Raw genomic sequence first — 24401 nt, 5'->3', positions numbered from 1 at the left:
GCTGTGGGTTAATGGGACTTCAGAGGTTCACAGGCAGAGTGTCATGTTGTTCCAGTATGTCCTCAGCACTGGATTCTCATGTTTAGTTATGGTAAACAAAACTGATCCCAGTTTTCAGGGCTCATCTTCCAAGTCTGCCTCAGTGAATTATGTATTTCCTGGCTTGGTGTACAAATTATCCGTATTGGTGTACAAATTATCCATCCATGCTCATTGAGATCTAAACTTCTAGAAATGGGGACCTTGCTTCTCCTGTTCACCATAGCATCTGAGACCTCAGTAGAGATCCTGACATAGACTTTGTGCTCAATAAGTAATAGCTGAATGAAAGGGTAAACACCCCTTGCTTCTGTACAATGAGGTCTTGTTGGCTGTTTTTTTCTAGACTGAGGTATAGCACAGATGCATACATTTACTAGTATAAAAAATTAATAAGGGTATAGTTAAAATTTTATAATTTCCCAGAAAATTACAGTATGATATGTGATGGTCCTGGTTATATTTCAAGGATTCTGAGAGTCCCAAACCTTCCTCATGTGCAGCAGAGAGATGAGCAGCATGAGACCTGGGAACCAGAGCAGCGTGACTGAGTTCTTTCTCCTGGGGCTCCCCATCCCTCCAGGGCAGCAGGGCCTGTTCTTTGCCCTGTTCCTGGACATGTACCTGACCACAGTGCTGGGAAATCTGCTCATCATCCTGCTCATCAGGCTGGACTCCCGCCTGCACACACCCATGTACTTCTTCCTCAGCCACTTGGCCTTCTCTGATATTTGTCTATCATCCGTCACTGTCCCTAAGATGCTAATGGATATGCACACACGGCAACAATTCATTCCTTATATGGGTTGCATTTCTCAGTTGTATTTTTTTATACTTTTTGGTGGTCTTGACAATTTCCTTCTTGCCATGATGGCATATGACAGGTATGTGGCCATCTGTTACCCTCTACACTACACCACCATCATGAGAGAGGGGCTGTGTGCACTGCTGCTGGCTGGCTCCTGGATCATCTCCTCTGGCAGTGCCCTCTTGCACACAGTCCTGATAGTCCGACTGTCCTTCTGTGCAAACAATGTCATCACCCACTTCTTCTGTGACCTCACTGTGCTCCTGAAGCTCAGCTGCTCAGACATCTACCTCAATAAGCTTTTCATCTTCACTGAGGGAGGAATGCTTTTATTCTTGCCTTTGGCCATTGTTTTTGGCTCATATATTCGTATAGGAACCATCATTCTGAAGGCTCCCTCTACTAAGAGACTCTTGAAAGCCTTTTCTACCTGTGGCTCCCATCTCCTTGTGGTGTCTTTATACTATGGGACACTTGCTGGTGTTTACTTTTTGTCCTCATCATGGGATTCCAAAGACATAATTGCTTCAGTTATGTATACAGTAGTTACCCCTATGCTTAACCCCTTCATCTACACCCTGAGGAACAGAGATATAAAGCAGGGCTTAGAATGTTTGTCAACTGGGTTAAGGAAGTTAATATGTCCATGAGGTAACATTTGCTACTTGAACTGTTTATAGTTCTGTACTCCTAAATAATATTTTTCACCTGTTCATCATCTCTTATAAGGTATATGCAAAATATCTTGCAAAACCTGTTGCACAGTTTTAACTATGAATTATTCTTTTTCTCCACTGAGATATGTCAGTTTTTGCTAATGTATTTTTATACTGTATTATGAGGACTCCTGATTTAGCATCATGATCTGCTGCTGGTGAACTTACCCTATATTTTTTAACTGAATTCTTTATGCTGGCTTTAGTCAGTTTCAAGTTCATTGTACACATCTTCCCAACTCACATTCAATGACATCATGCTGGCTGACTGTAATCAGCCATGATCAGAATAACTGTACTATGAAAATTCACATGTGCTACAAAGCAAAACTTTTAATCAAGGAGAGGCAGACTTTTTAAAAATGCATGTAGCACACTACTTCATTTAAAATAAGGAAATATTTCTAGCCATGGGTTCTGTATTAATAAATCATCTACTTTTCATATTAATATTGATACTTTATACATGTACACATAGATGCATTATGGATATAAATCTAGATTTAGGTATTGCTATAGTATATCTAGTAAAGATGCAGCTCTTCTCATGTGACGTTTTACAGGATAGCTATTCTCATCACTTTAGACTTTTCTGTGTCCAAATTGTCCGTGAGGTGTCCTTTTGTCAATGGTGTATGTAAAGTTGGGTTTTGTTCTTTTTTTATGTGCAGCAACAATTGTTATTTTTGGAGTTATTTCTCTATTGACACCTAAAGTAATCATAATGTATTTGAGTTTACGTGTTCCCTACAACTTTGGGATACAACTGTTTCACATTTATTCTCTCTTGTATTTTCCCCTTTCGATTAATTACATATATTTGGGTATTCCATTACCCCTCTACTAATGTATTAATCATACATTGTTATTATTTTGTGAAGTTTTTCTATAGTGTATGTGGAGATTACTTCTTACTTTCTATAATATTTAATATACAAAACATGACATTGACCACTTTAGCCTTCTAAGATACACAAATCAGTGGCATTTAGAAGATTCATCACCAACATGTCATTTTAAGACCCTTGAAAATGCTACAGAGCAATAAAAAGCTTCTGCATGGCTAAAGAAAACAGTATTAAATTAAAAAGACAACGAACTGTATGGGAAAACATATTTGCCAATGATACCTCAGACAAAGGTTTAATCTCCAAAATATACAAAGAACTTACACGGCTCCACTCTAGGAAGACATCGAACCCAAATAAAAAATGGGAAAAGGACTTGAACAGACACTTCTCTAAAGAGGACATACAGAATATCCAGAGACACATGAAGAGATGCTCAATATCGTTAGCTATCAGAGAGATGCAAATTAAAACCACAATGAGATACCACTTTACACCAGTCAGGATGGCTATAATAGACAAAGCAACAAACAACAAATGTTGGAGAGGGTGTGGGGAAAAGGGGACCTTAGTTCACTGTTGGTGGGATTGCAGACTGGTACAACCATTATGGAAAACAGTATGGAATTTTCTCAGAAAAATAAAAATTGACCTGCCTTTTGACCCAGCAATTCCACTGCTAGGATTATACCCCAAGAATCCTAAAACATCAATTTCAAAGAACCTATGCACCACAATGTTCATAGCAGCACAATTTACAATAGCCAAGAGTTGGAAGCAACCTAGGTGCCCATCAGTAAATGAATGGATCAAAAAATTGTGGTACATATACACCATGGAATTCTATGCAGCAGAGAGAAAGAAGGAGCTACTACCTTTTGCAACAACATGGATGGAACTGGAAAGCATTATGCTGAGTGAAATAGGCCAGGGGTTGAAGGACAAATACCATATGATCTCACCTTTGACAGGAAGCTAAAGAATAAAACAAACAAGCAAACAGAATAAAAACAAAGACGCTGAAATAGAGAACAAGTGGGCAGCGACCAGAGGGGAGAGGGAAGGGAACTTAAGGGGAAAAAGGGGGAGGGATTTTGAGGAACAAGTATGAAAGACACAGAGATGAGGACTGGGGGGGGGGGGGAGGGGAGGGAGGGGGAGACCGGGCGGGGGGGGGGGGGGAAGAGAAAAAAAATGTACTTGAAAAGTAACTAAATAAAATTTAAAAAAAAAAAGAAAAGTAACTAAATAAAATTTTAAAAAAAAAGAAAAAAAGAAAATGCTACAGAGCATCAGTGAAACTGAGCAATGTGCAACTGTGAAAAAATAAAAACACAGATATCTATGAATCAATATGGAGAAACATCTGGATATCTTGTTAAATGGAAATAAGCAATGTGCCACAGAGGACTTAGAGCACTGAAATTTTAGTTAAAATTAAGGGGAAATAAAATACACGTATGTCTGCCCATTTGAGCAAAAAGAAACACAGGAAGTATAATTCAGTAACGAATGAGGTGGTTTACCTAGAGAAGGTAGACAGAACAGATAGAGAGATGACTATAATTATTAGCATAGTTATGACTATATTGTCTTTTCAACTAGAAAATAAATAGAACATGAGGTACATAAAGCAAAATAGAATGAAGAAGACAAATGAATCTAACTGTATCTTAAATTAATACCATAACGAGACTAAAGAGGGAAATAATGTAAGTACCTTAGTAATTCTTGAACCCAGAATTTTGTATAAACTTGCATATTAAAATAAAACCTAAAAACAAAGTGTTCAGTTGTAGATAGTGTGTCATTACCAGTGTCATGTATGAGTTCAAGATGATGAACCACTTCCCATGTATATAAACATTCAGCAAATAAGGAAACACTGAGGAGAAGGGAGGGACTCTTCATTCTCATAGGAAAGGTACTATGCATATAGAAAAGGAGAAACTGCAAAGGACTCTAGTGTGTTAAAATGAAATTGGATATCTGTTCAAGATAATGGGTTTTAAAAATTAGAAATAGATGGAAACTTATTTGCTATACACATATCTACACTGTTCCCATCCCTTATTCTTTCTGCCCAACTCCTAACCCATCTCAACGGGTAAACACTGCTTTAGGCTTTGCTTTCCAGTTTTTACTTTCTGTGTTCCTTTTATATATATTCTCTCATTGACTTCTCTGATACTATTTAGAATCCTTGGAAACAATAAACACACCTAGAGATTCAAAATTAATAACAATAGTAATGGATTATAACTCAGAGATTGATAAGTAAAACTCCACGAGTCCATAATGATATAAACAAATAGAAAACAAATGAGTAGAGAATAAGCATAACTTCTTTCTTATGACAGACACAATTAGTGAACATACAAGAAAAATACTATTTGTAAAATTACCATCTGGACATCACATTTGTGATAATCTTCTCATTTAAGACTCATCAATGAGTCAACATGGTGGCATAGGTAAACACAGCTCTCCTCCTTTCACAACCACATCAAAATTGCAACTGAACTATAGAACAATCATCACTCAGAACTGTCAGGAATTGAGTTGAGTGGAAGTCCGACAACTACGGAATTAAAGAAACCACATCCATCCAGACCAGTGTAAGGTAGATGTGGAACAGGCTGGTGCCACATCCACATGTGGTGGATAAAAATTTGAGAGGCATGTCTCAGGAGTGAGGAGTCCCAGACCCCCAACAACTCCCAGCCCAGAGTTCCAGTGCCAGGAAGACACCTCTCCATAACTTCTGTCTGCAAACATCAGTGCAGATTGAGTTGAGGGAAGAAACTTCTAGAGTCCCAAGCACTTCCTCTTCAAGAAAACACATACAGATTTAGGCTCACTCCCTCTGGGCTCCAGCACCATAAGGTTAGCAGTTGGAGAGGCACCAGTGGCATACTGGGAGAAACTGAAGTGTCTGGCATCAAGGTGAGAGCTGGGGAACAGTTTTCTTCCAGACAAAAAGGCAGGCAGAGCCCACTGTCCCTTTTCTGAATCCTCCCTCCACAAAGCCACAGACCTCACACCTGGGTGCCATATCTGAGACTCCATCACCTGCCTTACACTGTTTGCCTTGCCCTAGTGATCCCCTGACACTCTGTCTCACCCAACTTATGGGCCCAGCCAAGCTTTTAACACTGGATTTTCCATATGAATGGCTGGTCTTGCCTCATGCTTCACAACTTCCTAATCATCTCAAACAAGCAACAGCCAGCTTCAGTGAGCCACCATCCCCCATACCTCTTGCTAAGTGGCCCAGTGCTTGGCACTAGCAGCAGCCAGACTTGATTCAGAGATCAGCTTTGCCTGAGAAGCTTCAAGCCCAGCACAGGTAGTAGTCATCTCAAATTGCATTATACCTCATGCAAGGTTGCTTCAGGCAGAACACAGGAGGTGGCTAAACTTGTCCTGCACCACATGAGAAACCTCAGAGCCTATGCATCCAGTGGACAGCTACAGACCATGTCAGAGCACCTTCTCCTTGCTCCTGCACAGCTGATCCTCCCCAGAGGCTGGAGGTTGGTGCTAAGTGGTCACAGCCAATCCTTGTAGGTGACTGGCCTGCATAAATCACTCCATTAACCTGCCAGCAGCAACCAAGGCTCAACTACAAGAAGAGAGTATCCTCTGCCCACATGAAGGGCACACCTGGAGTACCCAGCTTGGGTGAGAGAGGAAGCTGTGCTACTGGACCCTACAGAACACCTATAGCATTAAGCCACTCTTGTAATACAGGGAGTCATAGCAGCTCTACCTAATACACAGAAAGAAACCCAGGAAGGCTTCCAAAATGAGTAGACAAAGAAACAAGGCCCAAATCAAAGAACAGAATAAAACTCCAGAAAAAATCTAAACAAAATGGAGATAATCACTCTGTCAGATGCAGAGTTGAAAATACTGGTTATAAGGCTGCTCAAGGAACTTAGTAAAGACTTTGAGAGAATAAAAAAGATCCAGTAAGAAACAAGGGATACACAAATTAAATCAAGAACAATTTCCAGGGAAACAACAGCAGAGTTGATGAAGCTGAGAATCAAATCAGTGACTGGGAACTTAAGAAAATAAAAAACAAAAAGAAGAAAAAGGAATCAAAAAATAAACCGAGGATAATTTAAAGAGACGCTGTAGCAACCTCAAATGTTCCACATTCACATGAAGTGTGCCAGAAAGAGAAAAGAAGCAAAAAATTGAAAATCTATTTGGAAAATATAATGAAAAAGAAGTTACATTATTTGGTGAAGGAAATAGACATGCCAGTCCAAGAAGCACAGAGTTACAAACATAATGGACACAAAGAGGCCTACTCAAAGACACATCATCATTAAAATACCAAGGGTTAAATATAAAGGGAGAATCTTAAAAGTAGCAAGAGAAAAGCAGGCAGTTACATACAAAGGAATTCCCATAAGACTATCAACGGATTTCTCAAAAGAAACTTTGCAGGCTAGCAGGGATTGGCAAGAATACTCAAAGTCAATAAAAGGAGGGTCCTACAGCCCACATTGCTGTACCCAGCAAGGCTATCATTTAGAATCAAAAGGCAGATAAAGAGCTTCCCAGACAGAAAAAACTAAAGGAGTTCTTCATCACCAAGCCATTATTATATGAAATGTTGAAAGGACTTATTTAAGAAAAAGAAGAGAAGAACTATGAACAATAAAATGGCAATAAATACTTGTCTATCAACAATTGAATATGAAATACAGGTTGGGCAAACAAATACAGGAGAAAAAGAATAATGGATATGGAGAGTGTGCTGATGATTGCCAGATCCGAGGAGAGTGTGGGGAAATAGGTGAAGAGGTGAGAGAACTGGGTACAAACAGGTAGTTACAGAATAGTCATGGGGATATAAAGGTAAGGAAATGGAGCAGCCAAAGAATTTATATGCATGACCCATGGATGTGAACAAAGGAGTGGGGATTGCCTGAGGGAGTGGCGGGTGCTGGGTAAAGGTGGAAAAATAGGGAAATTTGGGACAAATGTAACAGCTAATGAAAGAATATAATTTATTTAAAAAGGAAAGTAAAAAAGAATCACCAATGGATGTTAAATATAGTGCCTGAAATTCTAAGGAGAAAGTTATGTTTATATGTCATCAAAAAATCTACTCAAATGATACCTATTAACAACCTGGTTAAATTATTAACTGTAAAACACAAATAACTTTATTAAAGAACATGGTAGATGCCACCACAGTATATTGATCAAGAATTCAAACACTATTAAATTAAAAAAATTAATATCATATGTCTTCTTATAATATGTACAGTAGTATACCTGGTGAAAATCAAAGCTGAAACGCACATACACTAATACGTACATGCACACAGAAGGTAAACACAGTAAAACATTAAACATTGGGGAATCAGGGCAGGGCCTTTCCAGGAATTCTTGACATAGTTGTATAACATTTCTGTATCTTTAAAATCATTTCCAAATTAAAAGTTGAAAAGTCCTTTGTCCCAGCTGGCACATGCCCAAGAATAAAGGAGTCTGGGCATCACCGGAATGAGGGACACTGTCCCTTAGGACTCTAGTCCCTCTGGTTCTTGGATACCCAGCTCCCCAAAGGGCAGGCAGAATTAGCCAGAAGCTTGGGGACTGGGTGTCAGTCTCTCATTAGTAGGGTTATCTGTTGAGTCTTTTCTCTGGAGCTGCTTAAACAAAATGAAAGTGCTTGGAAGTGCCAAGCCCCAGATGTTTCTTCTATTTGTGTCGATGTTAGGACTCCTGAGGAGAACCCGAGGAGCTGGGCAACAGTCTGGAGCAGAAGGTGTCTCATCTCACCAAAGATGAGCACAGGTCAGAGAGGCTGGATGTCTGCACTGATGAACAGATCTGCCTGTGTTCAGATGGTTGATTCATGGATGAGACTCTAAGTTCATGACTGTGTGTGTGTCTCTGTGAGTCTTCAGGTACTGTATATGCTTATGTACATTCTGATTAATAGTTGCATTTGTGTGCACACGTGAGTGCAAAAGTATCTGAGTCACAGCCTGACTCTCCCTGAGGTAGACCTAACCTGGCCCTGTTTTAGCCCATGGACACCAAGTTGTCAGCCTCTTGCCTGTGATTAGGGACTCCTGATTCATGCCTGTGATGGAAAGTACTTGCATCACAGCTGAGCATCAGAGGTGACATTGTTGGCTCTGGTGCTAGACAAGAAGATGCCTTACCTCAGAGGAGCCAAGGTCAGGTCAGAGAAGGGTCATGTCTCTGCTCAGCAGCATGTGCTTGCTGATGAATGTGTGAGCTGTGTCTGTGGGTGACACACTGGTGTGTGAGAGAAGAAGTTGTATTGTTTGGTTTTCTCTGTATATTGGCCTATTGTGTGACCATGTACAGGGCATTGTGGTTTACCATGTGTGCACCATGTTGTGTGGTTTAATGAGTGCACCTGTGACTGAATAGGCTAATCTGCCCCAGGCTGATGGCCTTCCCCCAGGAAGGGGATGTGTGAGAAGGGCAGAAGCGTGCCTTCATTTTTAAAAGGAGGGTGTGTGCTGCTTATGTGGTATGTTCCTGGGTGTGCACATGTGCTGTTCATGTGTGTTTCTTGTGATATTTTTTGTTTGTGTGTGGCCTTCTGTGTTTTAGGTGATGTATGTGTAGTGTTAGTGTGTATGTGGTGAGCTGTTAACTGGGTGTGTCATGAGTCAGGTGTGTTGATATGCATTGTGAGTGTGTTTTCAGGGATTGGTCCATCATTGTGTTTTGTGTGTGTTTCATTTGTGTGTTTCTGATGACTCGTATGTGTGTGCATGTATGTTTATGTGATCTCCTTCCCTTAGGGTGGCAACTTGGTAACAGGTAAGTAATATTCACAAATAAGCACTGTGTGTGTGTGTGTGTGATGTGCATCGACAACCTCAATTTTTCTTTAAGTGTCCTCTTTCTGGGGCACAATTAGCTGAGAGAACCCAACTCCAAAACACATCCTGTGTCTGGAAATGGACCTGCTGCCATATTCATGTACCTGAGTGTGACTGAGTTGCAATTCAGAATTTGCAACTCTTTATTTTTATTAAACATCCCAGGCAAGAGAAAAGCCAGGAATCCAGCTGTGAGAAGTTATTGGGCAGAATGACCTTCAAATAGTGGTGACCTTGGAAAGTTATTTAAATCCTTGGCCTCAGTTTACATCTACAAAATGGAAAGAATTACACATCATTGTGAATGTTAGAGAGGCCTTCGGTAATTGTTTATTGTATAAAAATTTGTATGTATTGGAGAATTTTTCTCACTTGGAATGTATATAAATGTGAAGAAACAAAATTACTAAGGAGACTGAGAAAATTTTGACCGATCTGAGTCCTTACACCTCTAAAATAATATATCGTGTTTGACTTCCCAGCCAACAAACGGGAAGTTTCCATTTGAAGTAGTTTAGAGCATGGGTGCTGATTACACGGATGTATTACACTGAGCCCCATGAAGCAGCTAATACTTGGTAATTGTCATGTATAGAAAATGATAACACATATATGTCATTTATATATTATGTATCACATATAATATAAACATAGATACACATGTCTTTGTACCATTATGCCCGTCATTTACTGCTCAGTGCCCACAGAGTTTGTATCACTTATGTTTCTATTCCTTAAAAGCTGAAATAGGTGAAAGACCACAAATTCTTACTGCAGCTGTGAAGTGGTTGTATTATCAGGGAATGTAAGGCTGATGAGTAAATATAACTAGGGAACAGTAGTAAAGTCCTCAGTCCAGTACCCAAATATTCACCAAAATGTTCAGCGCTGTTATGAAAGGCAGTTTGTGGACTTTTCTGGTTTCAGAGCTATTGTGGCATCAAGTGGCTTTAAAAGGCCACCAGTTCCTAGAGTGTCCCTGAGTTTACAGCTGCAGGGCAATGGGACTTGGCAAGTTCATAGGCAGAGTGTCACGTTGTTCCAATATCTTCTCAGCACTGGAGTCTCATATTTACTTAAGGCAGACACAACTGATTTCAGTTTTCAGGGCTCATCTTCCAAATCTGCTGCAGTGAACTGTGTATTCACTAGACCGGTGTACAAAATATCCCTCATGTTCCTTGAGCTGTAAACTCATAGAAATGGGAACCTTGCTTTTCCTGTTCACTATTGCATCTGTGTCCTTAGTAGAGGTCCCAACACAGACTCTGTGTTCAATAAGTAATGGCTTAATGAAATGGTAAACACCTCCTGCTTCTGTGCAATGAGGTCCTGTTGGCTGCTTTTTTTGGTTCAGTATTTTCCTGGAACCAGATAAGTTACAGCAGAGATGCATACATTTACTAGTACAAAAAAATTAATAAGGTTATAGATAAAATTTCATGATTTTCTCAGAAAATTTCATTATGAGATGTGATAGTCCTGGTTATTTCCAGGATTCTGAAACTCCCAAACCTTCCTCATGTCCAGCAGAGAGATGAGCAGCATGAGACCTGGGAACCAGAGCAGCGTGTCCAAATTTCTCCTCCTGGGGCTCCCCATCCCTCCAGGGCAGCAGGGCCCGTTCTTTGCCCTGTTCCTGGGCATGTACCTGACCACAGTGCTGGGAAATCTGCTCATCATCCTGCTCATCAAGCTGGACTCCCGCCTGCACACACCCATGTACTTCTTCCTCAGCCACTTGGCCTTCTCTGACATTTCTCTGTCATCTGTCACTGTTCCTAAGATGCTAATGAATGTGCACACATGGCAACAATCCATTTCCTATGTGGGATGCATTTCTCAGTTGTTTTTTTTCTTAGTTTTTGGTGGTCTTGACAATTTCCTTCTGGCAGTGATGGCATATGACAGGTACATGGCCATCTGTCACCCTCTACACTACACCACCATCATGAGGGAGGAGCTGTGTGTGCTGCTGGTGGCTGGATCCTGGATTATCTCTTGTTGCAATGCTCTCTTGCACACAGTCCTGATGACCCGACTATCCTTCTGTGCAAACAATGTCATCACCCACTTCTTCTGTGAACTCAGTGTGCTCCTGAAGCTCAGCTGCTCAGACATCTCCCTGAATGAGCTGGTTCTCTTCGCTGAGGGAGGAGTGCTTTCTGTCCTACCTTTGGCTATTATCTTTGGTTCATATATCCGTATAGGAACCATCATCCTGAAGGCTCCCTCCACTAAGAGACTCTTGAAAGCTTTGTCTACCTGTGGGTCCCATCTCCTTGTGGTGTCTTTATTCTATGGGACACTTGCTGGTGTTTACTTTTTGTCCTCATCATGGGATTCCAAAGACATAATTGCTTCAGTCATGTATACAATAGTTACCCCCATGCTGAACCCCTTCATCTACAGCCTGAGGAACAGAGATATAAAGCAGGGCTTAGAATGTTTGTCAACTGGGTTAAAGAAGTTAATATGTTAATGAGGTCACATTTGCTGCTTGGATTGTTTATATTTCTGTATTTGAATAATATTTTTCACTTGTTAATCATCTTTTATATGATATCTGCAAAGTCTTTTGCAAACCCTGTTGTACAATTTTAACTATGAATTTGTCTTTTTCTCCACTGAGATATGTCAGTTTTTGCTTATGTCTTTTTATACTGTTTTATAAAGACATACTGATTTAGCATCATGCTCTGCTACTAATGAACTTACTGGTTTTTTTTTTAACTGAATTTATGCTGGCTTTTGTCCGCTTCAGGTTCAGTGTGCAAATGTCTTCCCAACTCATATTCAATGACATCATGCTAGCTGAGTGCAATAAGCCATGATCAGAATAATTACACTATAAAATTTCACATGTGCTTCAAAGCAAAACTTTTAATTGAAGAGAGACAGGCTTTTTAAAAATGCACTTAAAGCACACTACTCCATATAAAATTAGGAGATATTTCTAGCAATGTATCCTACATTAATTCCTCATCTATTTCTCATATTAATATTGATACTTTATATCTATAGACATAGAGGCACATATAGATATAGATATAGGTGTTAGTATAGTATATCTAGTAAAGATGCAGCTTTTCTCTTTTAAAGATAACATTTTTCTCCATCACTTTAGACTTTTCTGTGTCCAAATTGTGAGTGAAGTGTTCTTTATCAATGGTGTATGTAAAGTTAGATTTCGTTGTTTTTCTGTACAGCAACAATTGTTATTTCTGGAGCTATTTCTCTATTGACACCTAAAGTAATCATAATGTTTTTGAATTTATATATTTTCCCATAAATATGGGATATACCTGTTTCACATTTATTCTCTCCTGTCTTCCTCCCTTTTGATTAATTATCTATATTTTGACATTCCATTTCCCCCTCTACTAAATTATTAATCATACACTGTTATTATTTTATAATTGTTTTCTGTGCTGTATGCAGATATTACTTCTTACATCCCTTTTAATTTTTAAGTAAAGTTTAATATACAAAACACAGCATTGACCACTTTAGTCTTCTATTGTACACAACTCAGTGGCATTTAGGAGACTCATCACCAATATCTCATTTAGGATTCCTAACAAAACCTCTACAAAGCATCATGAAACTGAGTAATTTGCAACTGTGAAAAAAACCACAGATATCTATGAATCAATATGGAGAAACATCAGGATATATTGTTAAATGGAAATAAGCAGTGTGGCAAATGGCACTCAGAGCAAAGAAATTTTTGTAAAAATGAAGGGGACATAAAATACACATATGTCTGCCCACTTGAGCAAAAAGAAACACAGGAAGTATAAATCGGAAACTAATGAGGTGGTTTACCCAGAGAAGGTAGACAGAAGTGATTGGAGATGAGTATAATCATTACTGTATTTATGATCATGTTGTGTTTTGCCACTAGAAAATAAATAGAAGAGGGGTTCATGAAGCAAAATAGAATCAAGAAGACAAATGAACCTAATTGTATCTTAAATTATTACTATAATTAGGCTGAAAGGGAAATAATGTAAGTACCTTAGTAATTCTTGATCCCAGAAATTTGTCTATATACTTTCACAACAAAATAAAAAACAAGAAACTGGAAACAAAATCTTAAGCTGTAGTTAGAGTGTCATTAACAGTGTCATGTATGAGTTCAAGATTCTGAACTACTTTGTATGTGTCCAAACTTTCAGCAAATAAGTAAACACTGAGGATACCTCTGACGTCTCTTTCTCATCTGTTATCGTCCCTAAAATGTTGATGACCATGCAGACTAATCACTTCTTCATTTCCTACCCAATGTTTATTTTTAAGTTGTACTTTTATTTATTTTTTGGTTTCCTTGATAATTATCTTTTGGCAGTGATGGCATATGACAGGTATGTGGCCATCTGTCACCCTCTACACTACACCAGTATCATGAGCAAGAGGCTGTGTACACTGCTGGTGGCTGGTTCCTGGATTACCTCCTGTGGCAGTGCCGTGTGGCACACCCCCTCCTTGCCCAGGTGTCCTTCTGTGCTGAAAACATCATTCCCCACTTTTTCTGTTGTCTCTCTATTCCACTCAAGCTGTCCTGTGAGCTGGTCATATTCACTCCAGGGGCTATGATTGTCATTTTTCCACTGAGTGGCAACCTGGTTTGTTATGGCCACAGTGGAGCCTTTATCTTCAGGGTACTTCTACCAAACAGACTGCAAAGTCTTGTCCACATGTGGCTCCCACCTGTCTGTGGTGTCTCTCTTCTATGGGACAATTTCGGTTCTGTACTTTTCCTCCTCATGAAGCAACTCCACTGACTAGGACATGGTTGTACCTCTGATGTACACAGTAGTCACCCCCATGTTAAACCCCTTCATCTACAGCCTAAGAAACAGTGACATAAAGTTGGCTCTGCGACTATTTTCAGAAAAAGGATCCTTTTTGCCAAGTTAGAATCACCTAATTGTGTTCTTATTTCACACCGTGAACCTTGTCAGTCATCCTGAAAAATGACCTGTTGACCATCCGTGTCTCTAACATCCTCCCAACTGTCCTTATTGGATCTGCTCCCTTTTACTTTACTCATATTTGTTGTCCTTTTATTCTTCCATGATCCAAAATATGGCATTTCCCACAACACACATGCAACTTGTAGTCTTCAAACTCTTTATTAGTCAGGCATGGCCTGATCACCTTAAATAGCTCACACTGTTGTGTTCTGTTGCTGAAAAGAGATGAAGGATGGGCTGAGATCACAAAGCACAGCAACCACCTTTCTCCAAAGGCCAGTGGCACCTGCATCTTATGCTTCCTTCAAGAAGATAAAACCACTCTAGCTTTAGGCTAAGATTACAAGTATGAAATGTGGCTGAGTTTCTGACTGCTGGGTGGCAAAGGGCAGCCAGTTTCTGACTGCTGGGTGGCCAAGTGTGTCACAGTACCTCACTTTGTCTATAATGAAGTCAACAATGGCCCTTCAAGCAAAGCCAATTTAAGTTTTGTGCAATATTGTTTTGATAGGTAAGAAGAAATCCTCCTCAAGAAAAAGTAATATAACTTTAATCAAAACTCACTTTCTGTTCGTTGAAGAAAATGAGATATAAATCACTTATTTCCCCTTTCTTATCTATTGTTTCCCAAACTGCAAGCATCCAGCCAAGTTTCCAATGTTTAGTTAATAAAGTTTAGTACATTTACCATTTTAATGTAGTAGATAGTTAATAAAATGCTTTTGATAGCTTCCTAAAATCAAAATAAATTTAATTTGATTGTGTCTATGATAAAAGCTTAAAGGGGAGCACTCTGTAGGAAACTGTAACTTTTGCCTTTAAGCTGGATTTTTGTGGTGAGATCAGTCTATGTCTCTCTGATTCATTAGTCTGAGAAAATGATTATTGTCTTGTTCTCAAACTGAGAGCTCCCATTTCTGATTCTCATTATTTTGCTTTTTTTTCTTAACTACAAAATGATGCCCTTTGAGTTTTTTAAATATATTTTTTATTTTATTGATTATGCCATTGCATTTGTTCTATTTCCCCCTTCATTCCCCTTCACCCTGCACACCCCTTCCCCACCATTCCCCCCTTTAGTTCATGAACACATGTCTCAAATTCTTTAGATTCTATATTTTCCCTACTATTCTTACCCCCCTATTTTCTATCTACTGTCTTTGCTACTTATTTTCTGTACCTTGTCCCCCCTTCTCCTTCCCCCGCTCCCCTGTTACTAACCCTCCACGTGATCTTCATTTCTATGGTTCACTCCTGATCTAGCTGTCCTCTTAATTTGCTTTTGTTTTAGGTGTGGTTGTTAATAACTGTGAGTTTGCTGTCCTTTCACTGTTCATCTTTTTTATCTTCTTTTTCTTAGGTAAGTCCCTTTAACATTTTATATAATAAGGGCTTGGTGATGATGAACTCCTTGAATTTGATCTTATCTGAGAAGCACTTTATCTGCCCTTCCATTCTAAATGAAAGCTTTGCTGGATAGAGCAATCTTGGTTGTAGGTCTTTGGGTTTCATGACTTGGAATACCTCTTTCCAGCCCCTTCTTGCCTGTAAGGTCTCTTTTGAGAAATCAGCTGACAGTCTGATGGGAACTCCTTTGTAGGTGACTGTCCCCTTATCTCTTGCTGCTTCTAGGGTTCTCTCCATTTTAATTTTGGCTAATGTAATGATGATGTGCCTTGGTGTGTTCCTTCTTGGGTCCAACTTCTTTGGGACTCTCTGAGCTTCCTGGATTTCCTGGAAGTCTATTTCCTTTGCCAGAATGGGGAAGTTCTCTTTTATTATTTGCTCAAATAAGGTTTCCACTCATGACTGTTCCTTTTCCCCTTCTGGTACTCCTATAATTTGGATGTTGGAGCATTTAAAGATGTCCTGAAGGTTCTTAAACCTGTCCTCATTTTTTTAAATTCTTGTTTCTTCATATTTTTCTGTTTGGTCATTTTTTCCTTCCTTCTTGTCTGCTCCCTTGTTTAGTCCCAGTTTCCTTTCCATTACTATTGGTTTCCTGTGCATTTCCATTCATCTCAATTATTTTAGCCTTCATATGTTCCTCTAATTTGTGACTAAAATCAACCAGTTCTGTGAGCATCCTGATCACCAGTGTTTTGAACTGTGCATCTGAAAGTTTGGCTATTTCTTCATTGCTTAAATTTATTGGCTCTGGGGCTCTGAGTTGTTCTTGAGCCATGTTTTGTTCTGTTTCTGCCTGTTATGTATGAGGAGAGGCACCTTAGATGTTCACTAGGGTGGGGCGCCCCAAGTTGCAAGTTTGTGACGTTGTACGTGGGGGCAGGGTCAGAGAGGGAGCAATGGCAATCCTCTCCGCTTGCCCCCGCCTGTGAGCGCAAATGTCTGAGCCTGCCGCCCTACTCCTGGGCCTGGGAGGTCTGTCTCAATGTTCTCACTGGTTTATCTGTGAGCAAATGCATGACCAAAGACAGCCAGCCTCCCGTGCCTTCCTGGGGTCCGCCCGTAGCTACCCCACACCTGGCATCTGCGCCCTCGGTTGCCTGCGAGCCGTCGGGGTCGGGGGATCTTCTTTGCCCGACCAGCTCTACTGCTGGCTTCACCCCTCTCACCAGTTTAGCTGAGCAGTTCCTTGTTTTCGGACTCGGTATTGTTCAATTTTTCTGTGGTTTGGTTGCATTTATTGTTGTTAAAACTTTGTTGTTTTTAGCTTTGGTTGTGCGAGGAAGCAAAGTTTTCCCACCTACACCTCTATCTTGGCAGCAGTCCTGATTCCTTTTATAAAAAGAAATTTTATTTATTTATTTTTAGAGAGAGGGGAAGCGAGGAAGAAAGAGAGAGGGAGAAACATCGGTGTGAGAAACACTGACTCGTTGCCTCTCATATGCATCCCGACCAGTGACTAAACCTGCAACACAGGAATGTGCCCTGACCAGGAATTGAACTGGCAACCACTCATTTTTCAGGACAATGCCCAACCCACTGAGCCACACTAGCCATGCTGAGAGCTCCCACATGTAATAGGGAAAAGCTAAATGCATGAGCTCCTAATCCATGCATATAAAAATATGTGTTGCATGGCTAGTCTTTTGCCAGGAGGTCTTAGTTCTGTGAATACAGATTTTTAAAAAGACCCCAAAACTCATCCCCATGTAAGGACTTACACTCCAGCCCTCCTGCCTCCACTCATCAGGCTCCTTTGTCTTCATAGCAGTTTCTAATCTTCTAACATGCCATGGACTTTACTAATTTCCTTCATTGTCATTGTTTCTTTAGTGGAATACAAGCACTACACAAGATGGGTTTGGTGTCAGAAATAAAGAAATAAACTGTCAGTTTTGTTTGTAGGTAAAAACTGCTATGAATAGAGGCAATGTAAAAAGGGGAAGCAAAATGGCCATCAAAAAGCACAACATCTTACCCTTTGTGACATCATGGATGGACCCAGAGGGTATTAGGCTAAGTGAAATAAGACAGTCAGACTAGGAACATATAACTTCACTTACACGTGGAATCTACAAACCAAAATGAACTAACATAAAAAAACCAGAAGCATACTCACAGATACAGAGAACAAAATGATGACTGCCACATGAGAGGGGTGTTAGGAGAATGGGTGGAAAAGGTGAAGAACTTAAAAAGTACTAACTGAATTACAAAATAGTCACAAGGATGTAAAGTAAAGCATAGGAAGTACAGTCAATAATATTGTAAAGGCTGTGAATGGTGTCAATAGGTACCAGACTTTTGAGGGGGATCACTTTGTAAGTTATATAATTGCCTAACCACTAAGCTGTATATCTTAAACTACTATAACATTGAATGCCAACTATAATGGAAAAAAAGGAGGGAAGCAAGAGTGCTTGGGGTGTTGATCATTTACATGTGTGGCCCAGGTAGATCTCACTGGAAAGGTAACGTCCAAAAAGACCTTAGTGAGGACTGGGAGCAAATGATAGGGATCTCTGGGGATGAGCATCACAAGCATGAAAATCAGCAATTAGATGCTCTGAAGTGAGATGGTGCCTGGTCCATTGTGGGAACACTGAGGGGGCCTCTGGAGCTGGACAGGGTGGAGTTCTGGAGGGACGGGAGGTGCTAAGTTTAGAGATATCAGCAGAACAGATCTGTAGGGCACTTAACAGTCACAGTATCAACAGGTGTATTAGTCCAGGGTCTCCAGAGAAATAGAACTGATAGTGTGTGTGTGTGTGTGTGTGTAGGAAGAGAGATTTAATTTAAGGAATTGGTTCATGCAGTTGTAGAGGCCCGTAGTCCAAACTCCACAGGGTACAATGAATGAGAGATTGCTGAGGTGGGGAGAAGTTGCAATTTGAGACTAAAGACATCTGCTGACAACTTTGTCTCTTCTTTGGGGGCAGTCAGTCTCTTTCCTATTGCCCCCAACTGACTGGATGAGGTCCTCCTACAATATGTAGGGCAGTCTGCTTTACTCAGAGTCTGCTAATTGCAATGCTAATCCCATCCTAAATGAAAAAACCTTCGTAGAAACATCCAGAATAATGTTTGACCCAATTAACCAAGTACCATAGTTGAGCCAAGTTAACACATAAAATTGAGGCATCATAATAGAGTTTTTGGTATTCAGTGTAAGTAATTTGGGAATACACTGGAAGGTATTCAATAGAGGAATAACATAAGTATACTTAATTTTGTTACTGTTTCTTTAACAAACACCTAGCTTTTTTGAGGTATACATGAATACAATAGATTTCATATATTTAAAGTATACAAGTTGATTAGTTTGAGCATAGGTAAACGCCCATGAAACTGTCACTACAAGCTGTCGGGATCATGTAGTCTCCTCATGCCTACGCCTGCTCACTCTTTGCTGATCCCAGCTGCCACCCAGGGGGATTGCTGATCTGCTTTGTTTACATTGAATAGGTTGCATCTTCCTAAATTTTCTCTAACTGGAACCATACAGAATATATTCTCTTACTGCTGTCTTCTTTCACTGGGCATAAGCATTTGAGATTCACCTATGTTGTAATATGCATCAATATATGTTACATTCTGGTGCTCATTAGTTCCTTCTTTTTATTGTCAAGTATCACTCCACTGCATAGATGTACCACCACTATTGTGCCCATTCACCTGTTCATGGACATTTAGGATTCTCCCGAGCTTGAAACCTGATTTTTATTATATCCCAGCAACTTTGGCCATTTACCCATCATTTGTTCTGCCTACATTTTTTGTGACTCCCCTATACATTCACATGTGTTCTTCAAGAAGAATTTCTATGTCATTCCCCGCTATGTGTCCAGAGTATATATTACTGTCTTACTTTGGGACAACTTTACTAATTATTTAAGGGAATGAGTGAATGAATGAACAAATAAATTCATTCTACATTACAAATGCCTACTCAAGCTATAGCTGATCCCTAGGGATACACAGACATTGACTATGACCCTCAACATTTAGTAGTCTTTTATTACACTCTCATTTATCATCCTTCAAACTCACATGGAGACCACTATTATTATTTCCACTTAGAAGAACCTGAGTCTCAGAGACCTCTGAGTAATTACTTGGGTATTTACTCTTGGTAAATGGTGGGGGCAGCCCTGAGTCTTTTCTCCAGAGTGCATAGACTCAATCATCTTACCCCAAGACAAGGCACACACTGTACCCTCCAGGCCCCTACAGAGGAGTAAATAGAGCAGCCCCTTCGAAGGAGCTTTGTGTTCCAGGGGAGGTCTGTGTCATGTTGTGGGAGTCTGCTGAAGCCCACATACTGCCTGGGCCATGTGCTGCTGTGCAGAGAAGCTCAATCAGAACGAGATGCCACCTGGGCCCCTCCCCCTTCCCACCTGGAGACCTGATCAGAAGCCTGAGGCATCACTGACATTAAGGACACTCTCTCCTGTGACTCCAGTTGCAGCTCAGCCCCTGTGGACCCCAAACAGGCTCCTTCCCAAGGGCCCGGGAGTAGTTGGGCAATTATCCCAAGTGGACTGCTGCTCTAGTCAGGGACTTGGGGATGCTTCCCTCTGGGGTCTCTGTGTGTAAAAGGAGATCTTCTGCCTGACGTTTTGAAGCCGACAAACAGACATGAAAGTCAGCAGCAGTCCTTGGGCCACTGTGGTCTGCTCTCTCTCCTTTAATCCCAAGTCTGCTGCACAGAAAGTGAGGATCCGGGTAACAATACGAAGCACAAGGTATCAGGATCATAGCACTGGTATACATCAGAAGGGGCCCAGAAATAGGCACAGTTGTTTGTGGGTGCATTGTATGACTTTGTGTGTGTGTATGTTGCTGACTCACACATAGAATGCCACCACCCGGGACCTATGTAGATCAAGGGAGGCTGGAAACTTCCTCAGTCACGTGAGCCTTCATTATACTTGTGTTTTGTTGTTCATGTGCTGTCTGTGAGACCTTGTGCATCACTTGTGATTTGAATATGTGTGGCTTCTGGTGATTACTATGTGTGTGGTGGAGAAGCTTGATAGTGCTCTGTGCACTGTGTTACACATGTGAGAATGTCAGGAGTGTGAGTTTTGCACAGGTTTCTGAGACGTTGACTCACACTGTGAATGTATTTAACTAACCTGAGTATAAACTAGAGAGAGAAGTCTGTACATCTCCTTTGGTAAGTGTGTGACTGTGAAAGTGTGGGAGTGCTTTCGTGTATAACAAACTCACACCTTGATCCTTCACATAGAAGATGTGTAGGATAGAGACTTAAAACCTAGATATGCAAAAAAATAGGCCAAAAACATTGTTTTGATACATTTGGACTCTGTACTTGCTACATACTAGAATCCACAAGGCAGCTTCAAAATAATCCTATTTTCAAAATCATTTGGGGGCCATTTTTCAGTGATTTGAATAACACAGGAGGGCCCCTGGAAGCCCAGTAGTTTTGACACTCTTATGCAATTTTGTTACATAGTTTAGATACTAAATGCTCATTTCTGATGTTGCAGGTGTCTACATAAACTCTTGGCATTGCCCTGTGTTGTCCATCAGCCTCCACTATCAACCGGAATAATTTTAATTGCTATAAAATCTTGTAGGTAGGTGCTTCAGTTCAGGGCACATTGCCAGCACTTAGGAAACTGTAGCCTTCTAGAGGTTGAGCCAGCTGACTGTCCATTTCATGACCTCTCATGAGATGAGACTTGGTACAAAGATAGGAAAACGAGGCCAGTCCAAAGACTCTCCCCAACCTCCTGGTAGCAGGTTCTCTTCTTCATGACACAGTGTGTCCCTAGTCTCCTCTTTTACTCGTGGCACTGAAGGAATCTGGCAGCACCTCTGCACTGTTCCCTTCGCTTCAAATTGGGTTTGTCCAGGACATGCTAGAGATCTCAGTTACTGCCTGGGGTACTTACCTGGTCAGCTACTCACACAACAATATCCATATAAAGTTCCTTTCCCAAGTATGTGGATATTTTAACATTGAATTTTCATTTAATGTTTTTCCTCCCATGGGAAGAATTTTGTGGATTCTCTTCCTAATGAACAAAGTATCAGAAAATCTACCTTTGAGTCCAAGCTCCACTATGTGATGTATATGTGGAATTCTGTAAGCTATTTCACTACTCCTGATAGTAAATGAAAAAAAAAAAAAAGAATCACTGTCTTCTCTGTTTCTCAGATATGGAACAAACTCTGTGAGTTGACTAAAAGTGAAGGTACATGCAACCACTTGCAAACTAAAGGGCTACAGGAACATGAGTGGCGACCATTATTGGAGCAGAAGGACTCCCTTAAATCCTGAAATGATATTTGTTAAGGCCTTGGATCTTTTGTATAATTAAAGAGAGGGAGAAACTGTAGGATTAGAGGAGCAAGAATTTTAATAAATTTAAGACACAGAAAAAATTGTGACCTTAGCAGTTACTAGTAGGTCCTTGCTTCATGACATATTTAATGAAGTTTTAATAATAGCTCCTAGGACTACTGAAAATTTAATTGGGCAATAATGTGAAAATAATGTATTTGCTTGACATACTATTCATTCAATGCCAATTATTATAAATGTGAAGTTCAGTACTGGGAAAGAATGATGGTCAAGCAGGTAACTGAATTCTTCTAGGCACTTCCCATGCTTCAGTGTCCCCAGTGCTCAATTGCAGATCTCAGGTGTCTTGCTGTCTAGCAATACTCATTTCTGAGCCTACTTGAGGCACCAAATTCAGATAGAGATGAAGGAACTGAAGTAATGTTTACATTTTGGCAAACAGATGAATATAGACTTGAAGTGTTATCACCAGGGAAGGGAATTTACCCCAATGACAGCTGTGAGCTTAGAAACTCCCCCTGAGATGGTGAGAGTTCAGTTAAGGCAGCACCACTTGAACATTCATGCTGACTTCTCATACATCTCATGTTGACTAAATTCCTGCATTGGACCTTGGTTATTTGGATAGTTATCCCGTCATATAAACAATTACTAAAATTTTGTGTTTATTTTATATAGGGCACTGTTCCTAGACATTGATGTGTCTGGAATTAGAATCCCCTAATTAATTCTACAAAAGTGTGATATTGGAATCTTCACATTACAGTACTACAACCTGAGGTTGTGAGAGATTCAGCTGCTCAAGTCATCCACCTAGAAAATGGTGGGGACAGACTAGCAGCACAGGGAAACTGGCTGCCTTGCTTACCATTAGTCACTCCTGCCAGTGTTCCCAGAGAGCTGGGAAGCTAAAAGAAGAGCTCCTGTGTGCCCCATTTATTATTGCATCTCAAATTATTAGCATAGTGCCAGGAACCTGGTTGATTAAAACAATAAGAAAAATGAATTTGCTCTGATTTCATCTGAAAGAAATCATGCAGGTCATTGAGGGTATGATGCCTGCTTTGGCAGCACTACTCAATGATATGAATGCAAGGTGTTATTCCTTTTTTTCAAGAGAAAATAAGTAACCCACTGTGGGGGCCAAAATCACCCTTCAAAAATCTCTGCATTTTTACACTGTCCTTTCATCCCCCTCAGACAGAGGAGGACGATGATGAAGGACAATCAGAGCAGTGTGTCTGAGTTCCTCCTCCTGGGGCTGCCCATCAGGATAGGTCAGCAAAGTGTGTTCTTCGCCCTGTTCCTGGGCATGTACCTGACTACAGTGCTGGGAAATCTGCTCATCATCCTGCTCATCAAGCTGGACTCCCGCCTGCACACACCCATGTACTTCTTCCTCAGCCACTTGGCCTTCTCTGATATTTCTATGTCATCTGTCACTGTTCCTAAGATGCTAATGAATATGCACACACAGCAACAGTGCATTCCCTATGTGGGCTGCATTTCCCAGTTGTATTTTTTCTTAGTTTTTGGTGGTCTTGACAATTTACTTCTTGCCATCATGGCATATGACAGGTATGTGGCCATTTGTCACCCTCTACACTACACCACCATTGTGAAGAAGGAGCTGTGTGTGCTGCTGGTGGCTGGATCCTGGATTATCTCCTGTGGCAACGCCCTCTTGCACACAGTCCTGATTGTCCAACTGTCCTTCTGTGCAAACAATGTCATCACCCACTTCTTCTGTGAACTCAGTGTGCTCCTGAAGCTCAGCTGCTCAGACATCTCCCTCAATGAGCTGGTCATCTTCACTGAAGGAGGAATGCTTTTATTTTTGCCTTTGGCTATTGTTTTGGGCTCATATATTCGTATAGGAACCATCATTCTGAAGGCTCCCTCTACTAAGAGACTCTTGAAAGCCTTTTCTACCTGTGGCTCCCATCTCCTTGTGGTGTCTTTATACTTTGGGACACTTGCTGGTGTTTACTTTTTGTCCTCATCATGGGATTCCAAAGATATAACTGCTGCAGTTATGTATACAGTAGTTACCCCTATGCTGAACCCCTTCATCTACAGCCTGAGAAACAGAGGTATAAAGCAGGCCTTAGAATGTTTGTCAACTGGGTTAAAGAATTTAATATGTCAGTGAGGTCATGTTTGCTACTTGGGTTGTTTATAGTTCTTATTTCTAAATAATATTTTTCACTTGTTCATCATCTCTTATAAGGTATATGCAAAATGTTCTGCAAAACCTGTTGCACAATTTTAACTATGAATTTGTCTTTTTCTGCATTGAGATATGTCCATTTTTGCCTATGTATTTTATACTGTTTTATGAAGACATACTGATTTAGTGTCATGATTTACTACT

General features: G+C 40.4%; 2 protein-coding genes and 1 pseudogene across 2 annotated transcripts; all 3 read left to right on the top strand.

The window, feature by feature from the left end:
• The first annotated feature begins 558 nt into the window (after window positions 1-558).
• LOC128626025 (olfactory receptor 1J4-like) lies at window positions 559-11786 on the top strand. The gene is made up of 2 exons (XM_053656266.1): window positions 559-1055; window positions 10850-11786. Exons 1-2 carry the CDS (start codon window positions 559-561, stop codon window positions 11784-11786), a joined length of 1434 nt encoding a protein of 477 aa, XP_053512241.1.
• Window positions 11787-13609: 1823 nt separating this feature from the next.
• LOC128626016 (olfactory receptor 1J4-like) lies at window positions 13610-14227 on the top strand (annotated as a pseudogene).
• Window positions 14228-23231: 9004 nt separating this feature from the next.
• LOC119059926 (olfactory receptor 1J4) lies at window positions 23232-24179 on the top strand. The gene has a single exon (XM_037159757.2). The coding sequence runs from the start codon at window positions 23241-23243 to the stop codon at window positions 24177-24179; it is 939 nt and encodes a 312-aa protein (XP_037015652.2). The 5' UTR covers window positions 23232-23240.
• Window positions 24180-24401: the final 222 nt, after the last annotated feature.

This window comes from Artibeus jamaicensis, unplaced genomic scaffold (genome assembly GCF_021234435.1).
Source record: "Artibeus jamaicensis isolate MK-2021 breed Jamaican fruit bat unplaced genomic scaffold, CSHL_Jam_final scaffold_1964, whole genome shotgun sequence".
Classification (NCBI taxonomy): Eukaryota; Metazoa; Chordata; class Mammalia; order Chiroptera; family Phyllostomidae; genus Artibeus; species Artibeus jamaicensis.
Note: the sequence above shows the minus strand (reverse complement) of the source record. Positions and strands in the feature narration are given on the sequence as shown.

Excerpts from the sequence above, each read along its gene's own strand:
- LOC128626025 (XM_053656266.1), top strand. The coding sequence starts at position 559 with ATGAGACCTGGGAACCAGAGCAGCGTGACTGAGTTCTTTCTCCTGGGG. Across the intron at positions 1,056-10,849 it reads ACAGTCCTGATAGTCCGACT|CATGAGACCTGGGAACCAGA; the intron begins GTCCTTCTGTGC and ends AGAGATGAGCAG.
- LOC119059926 (XM_037159757.2), top strand. The coding sequence starts at position 23,241 with ATGATGAAGGACAATCAGAGCAGTGTGTCTGAGTTCCTCCTCCTGGGG.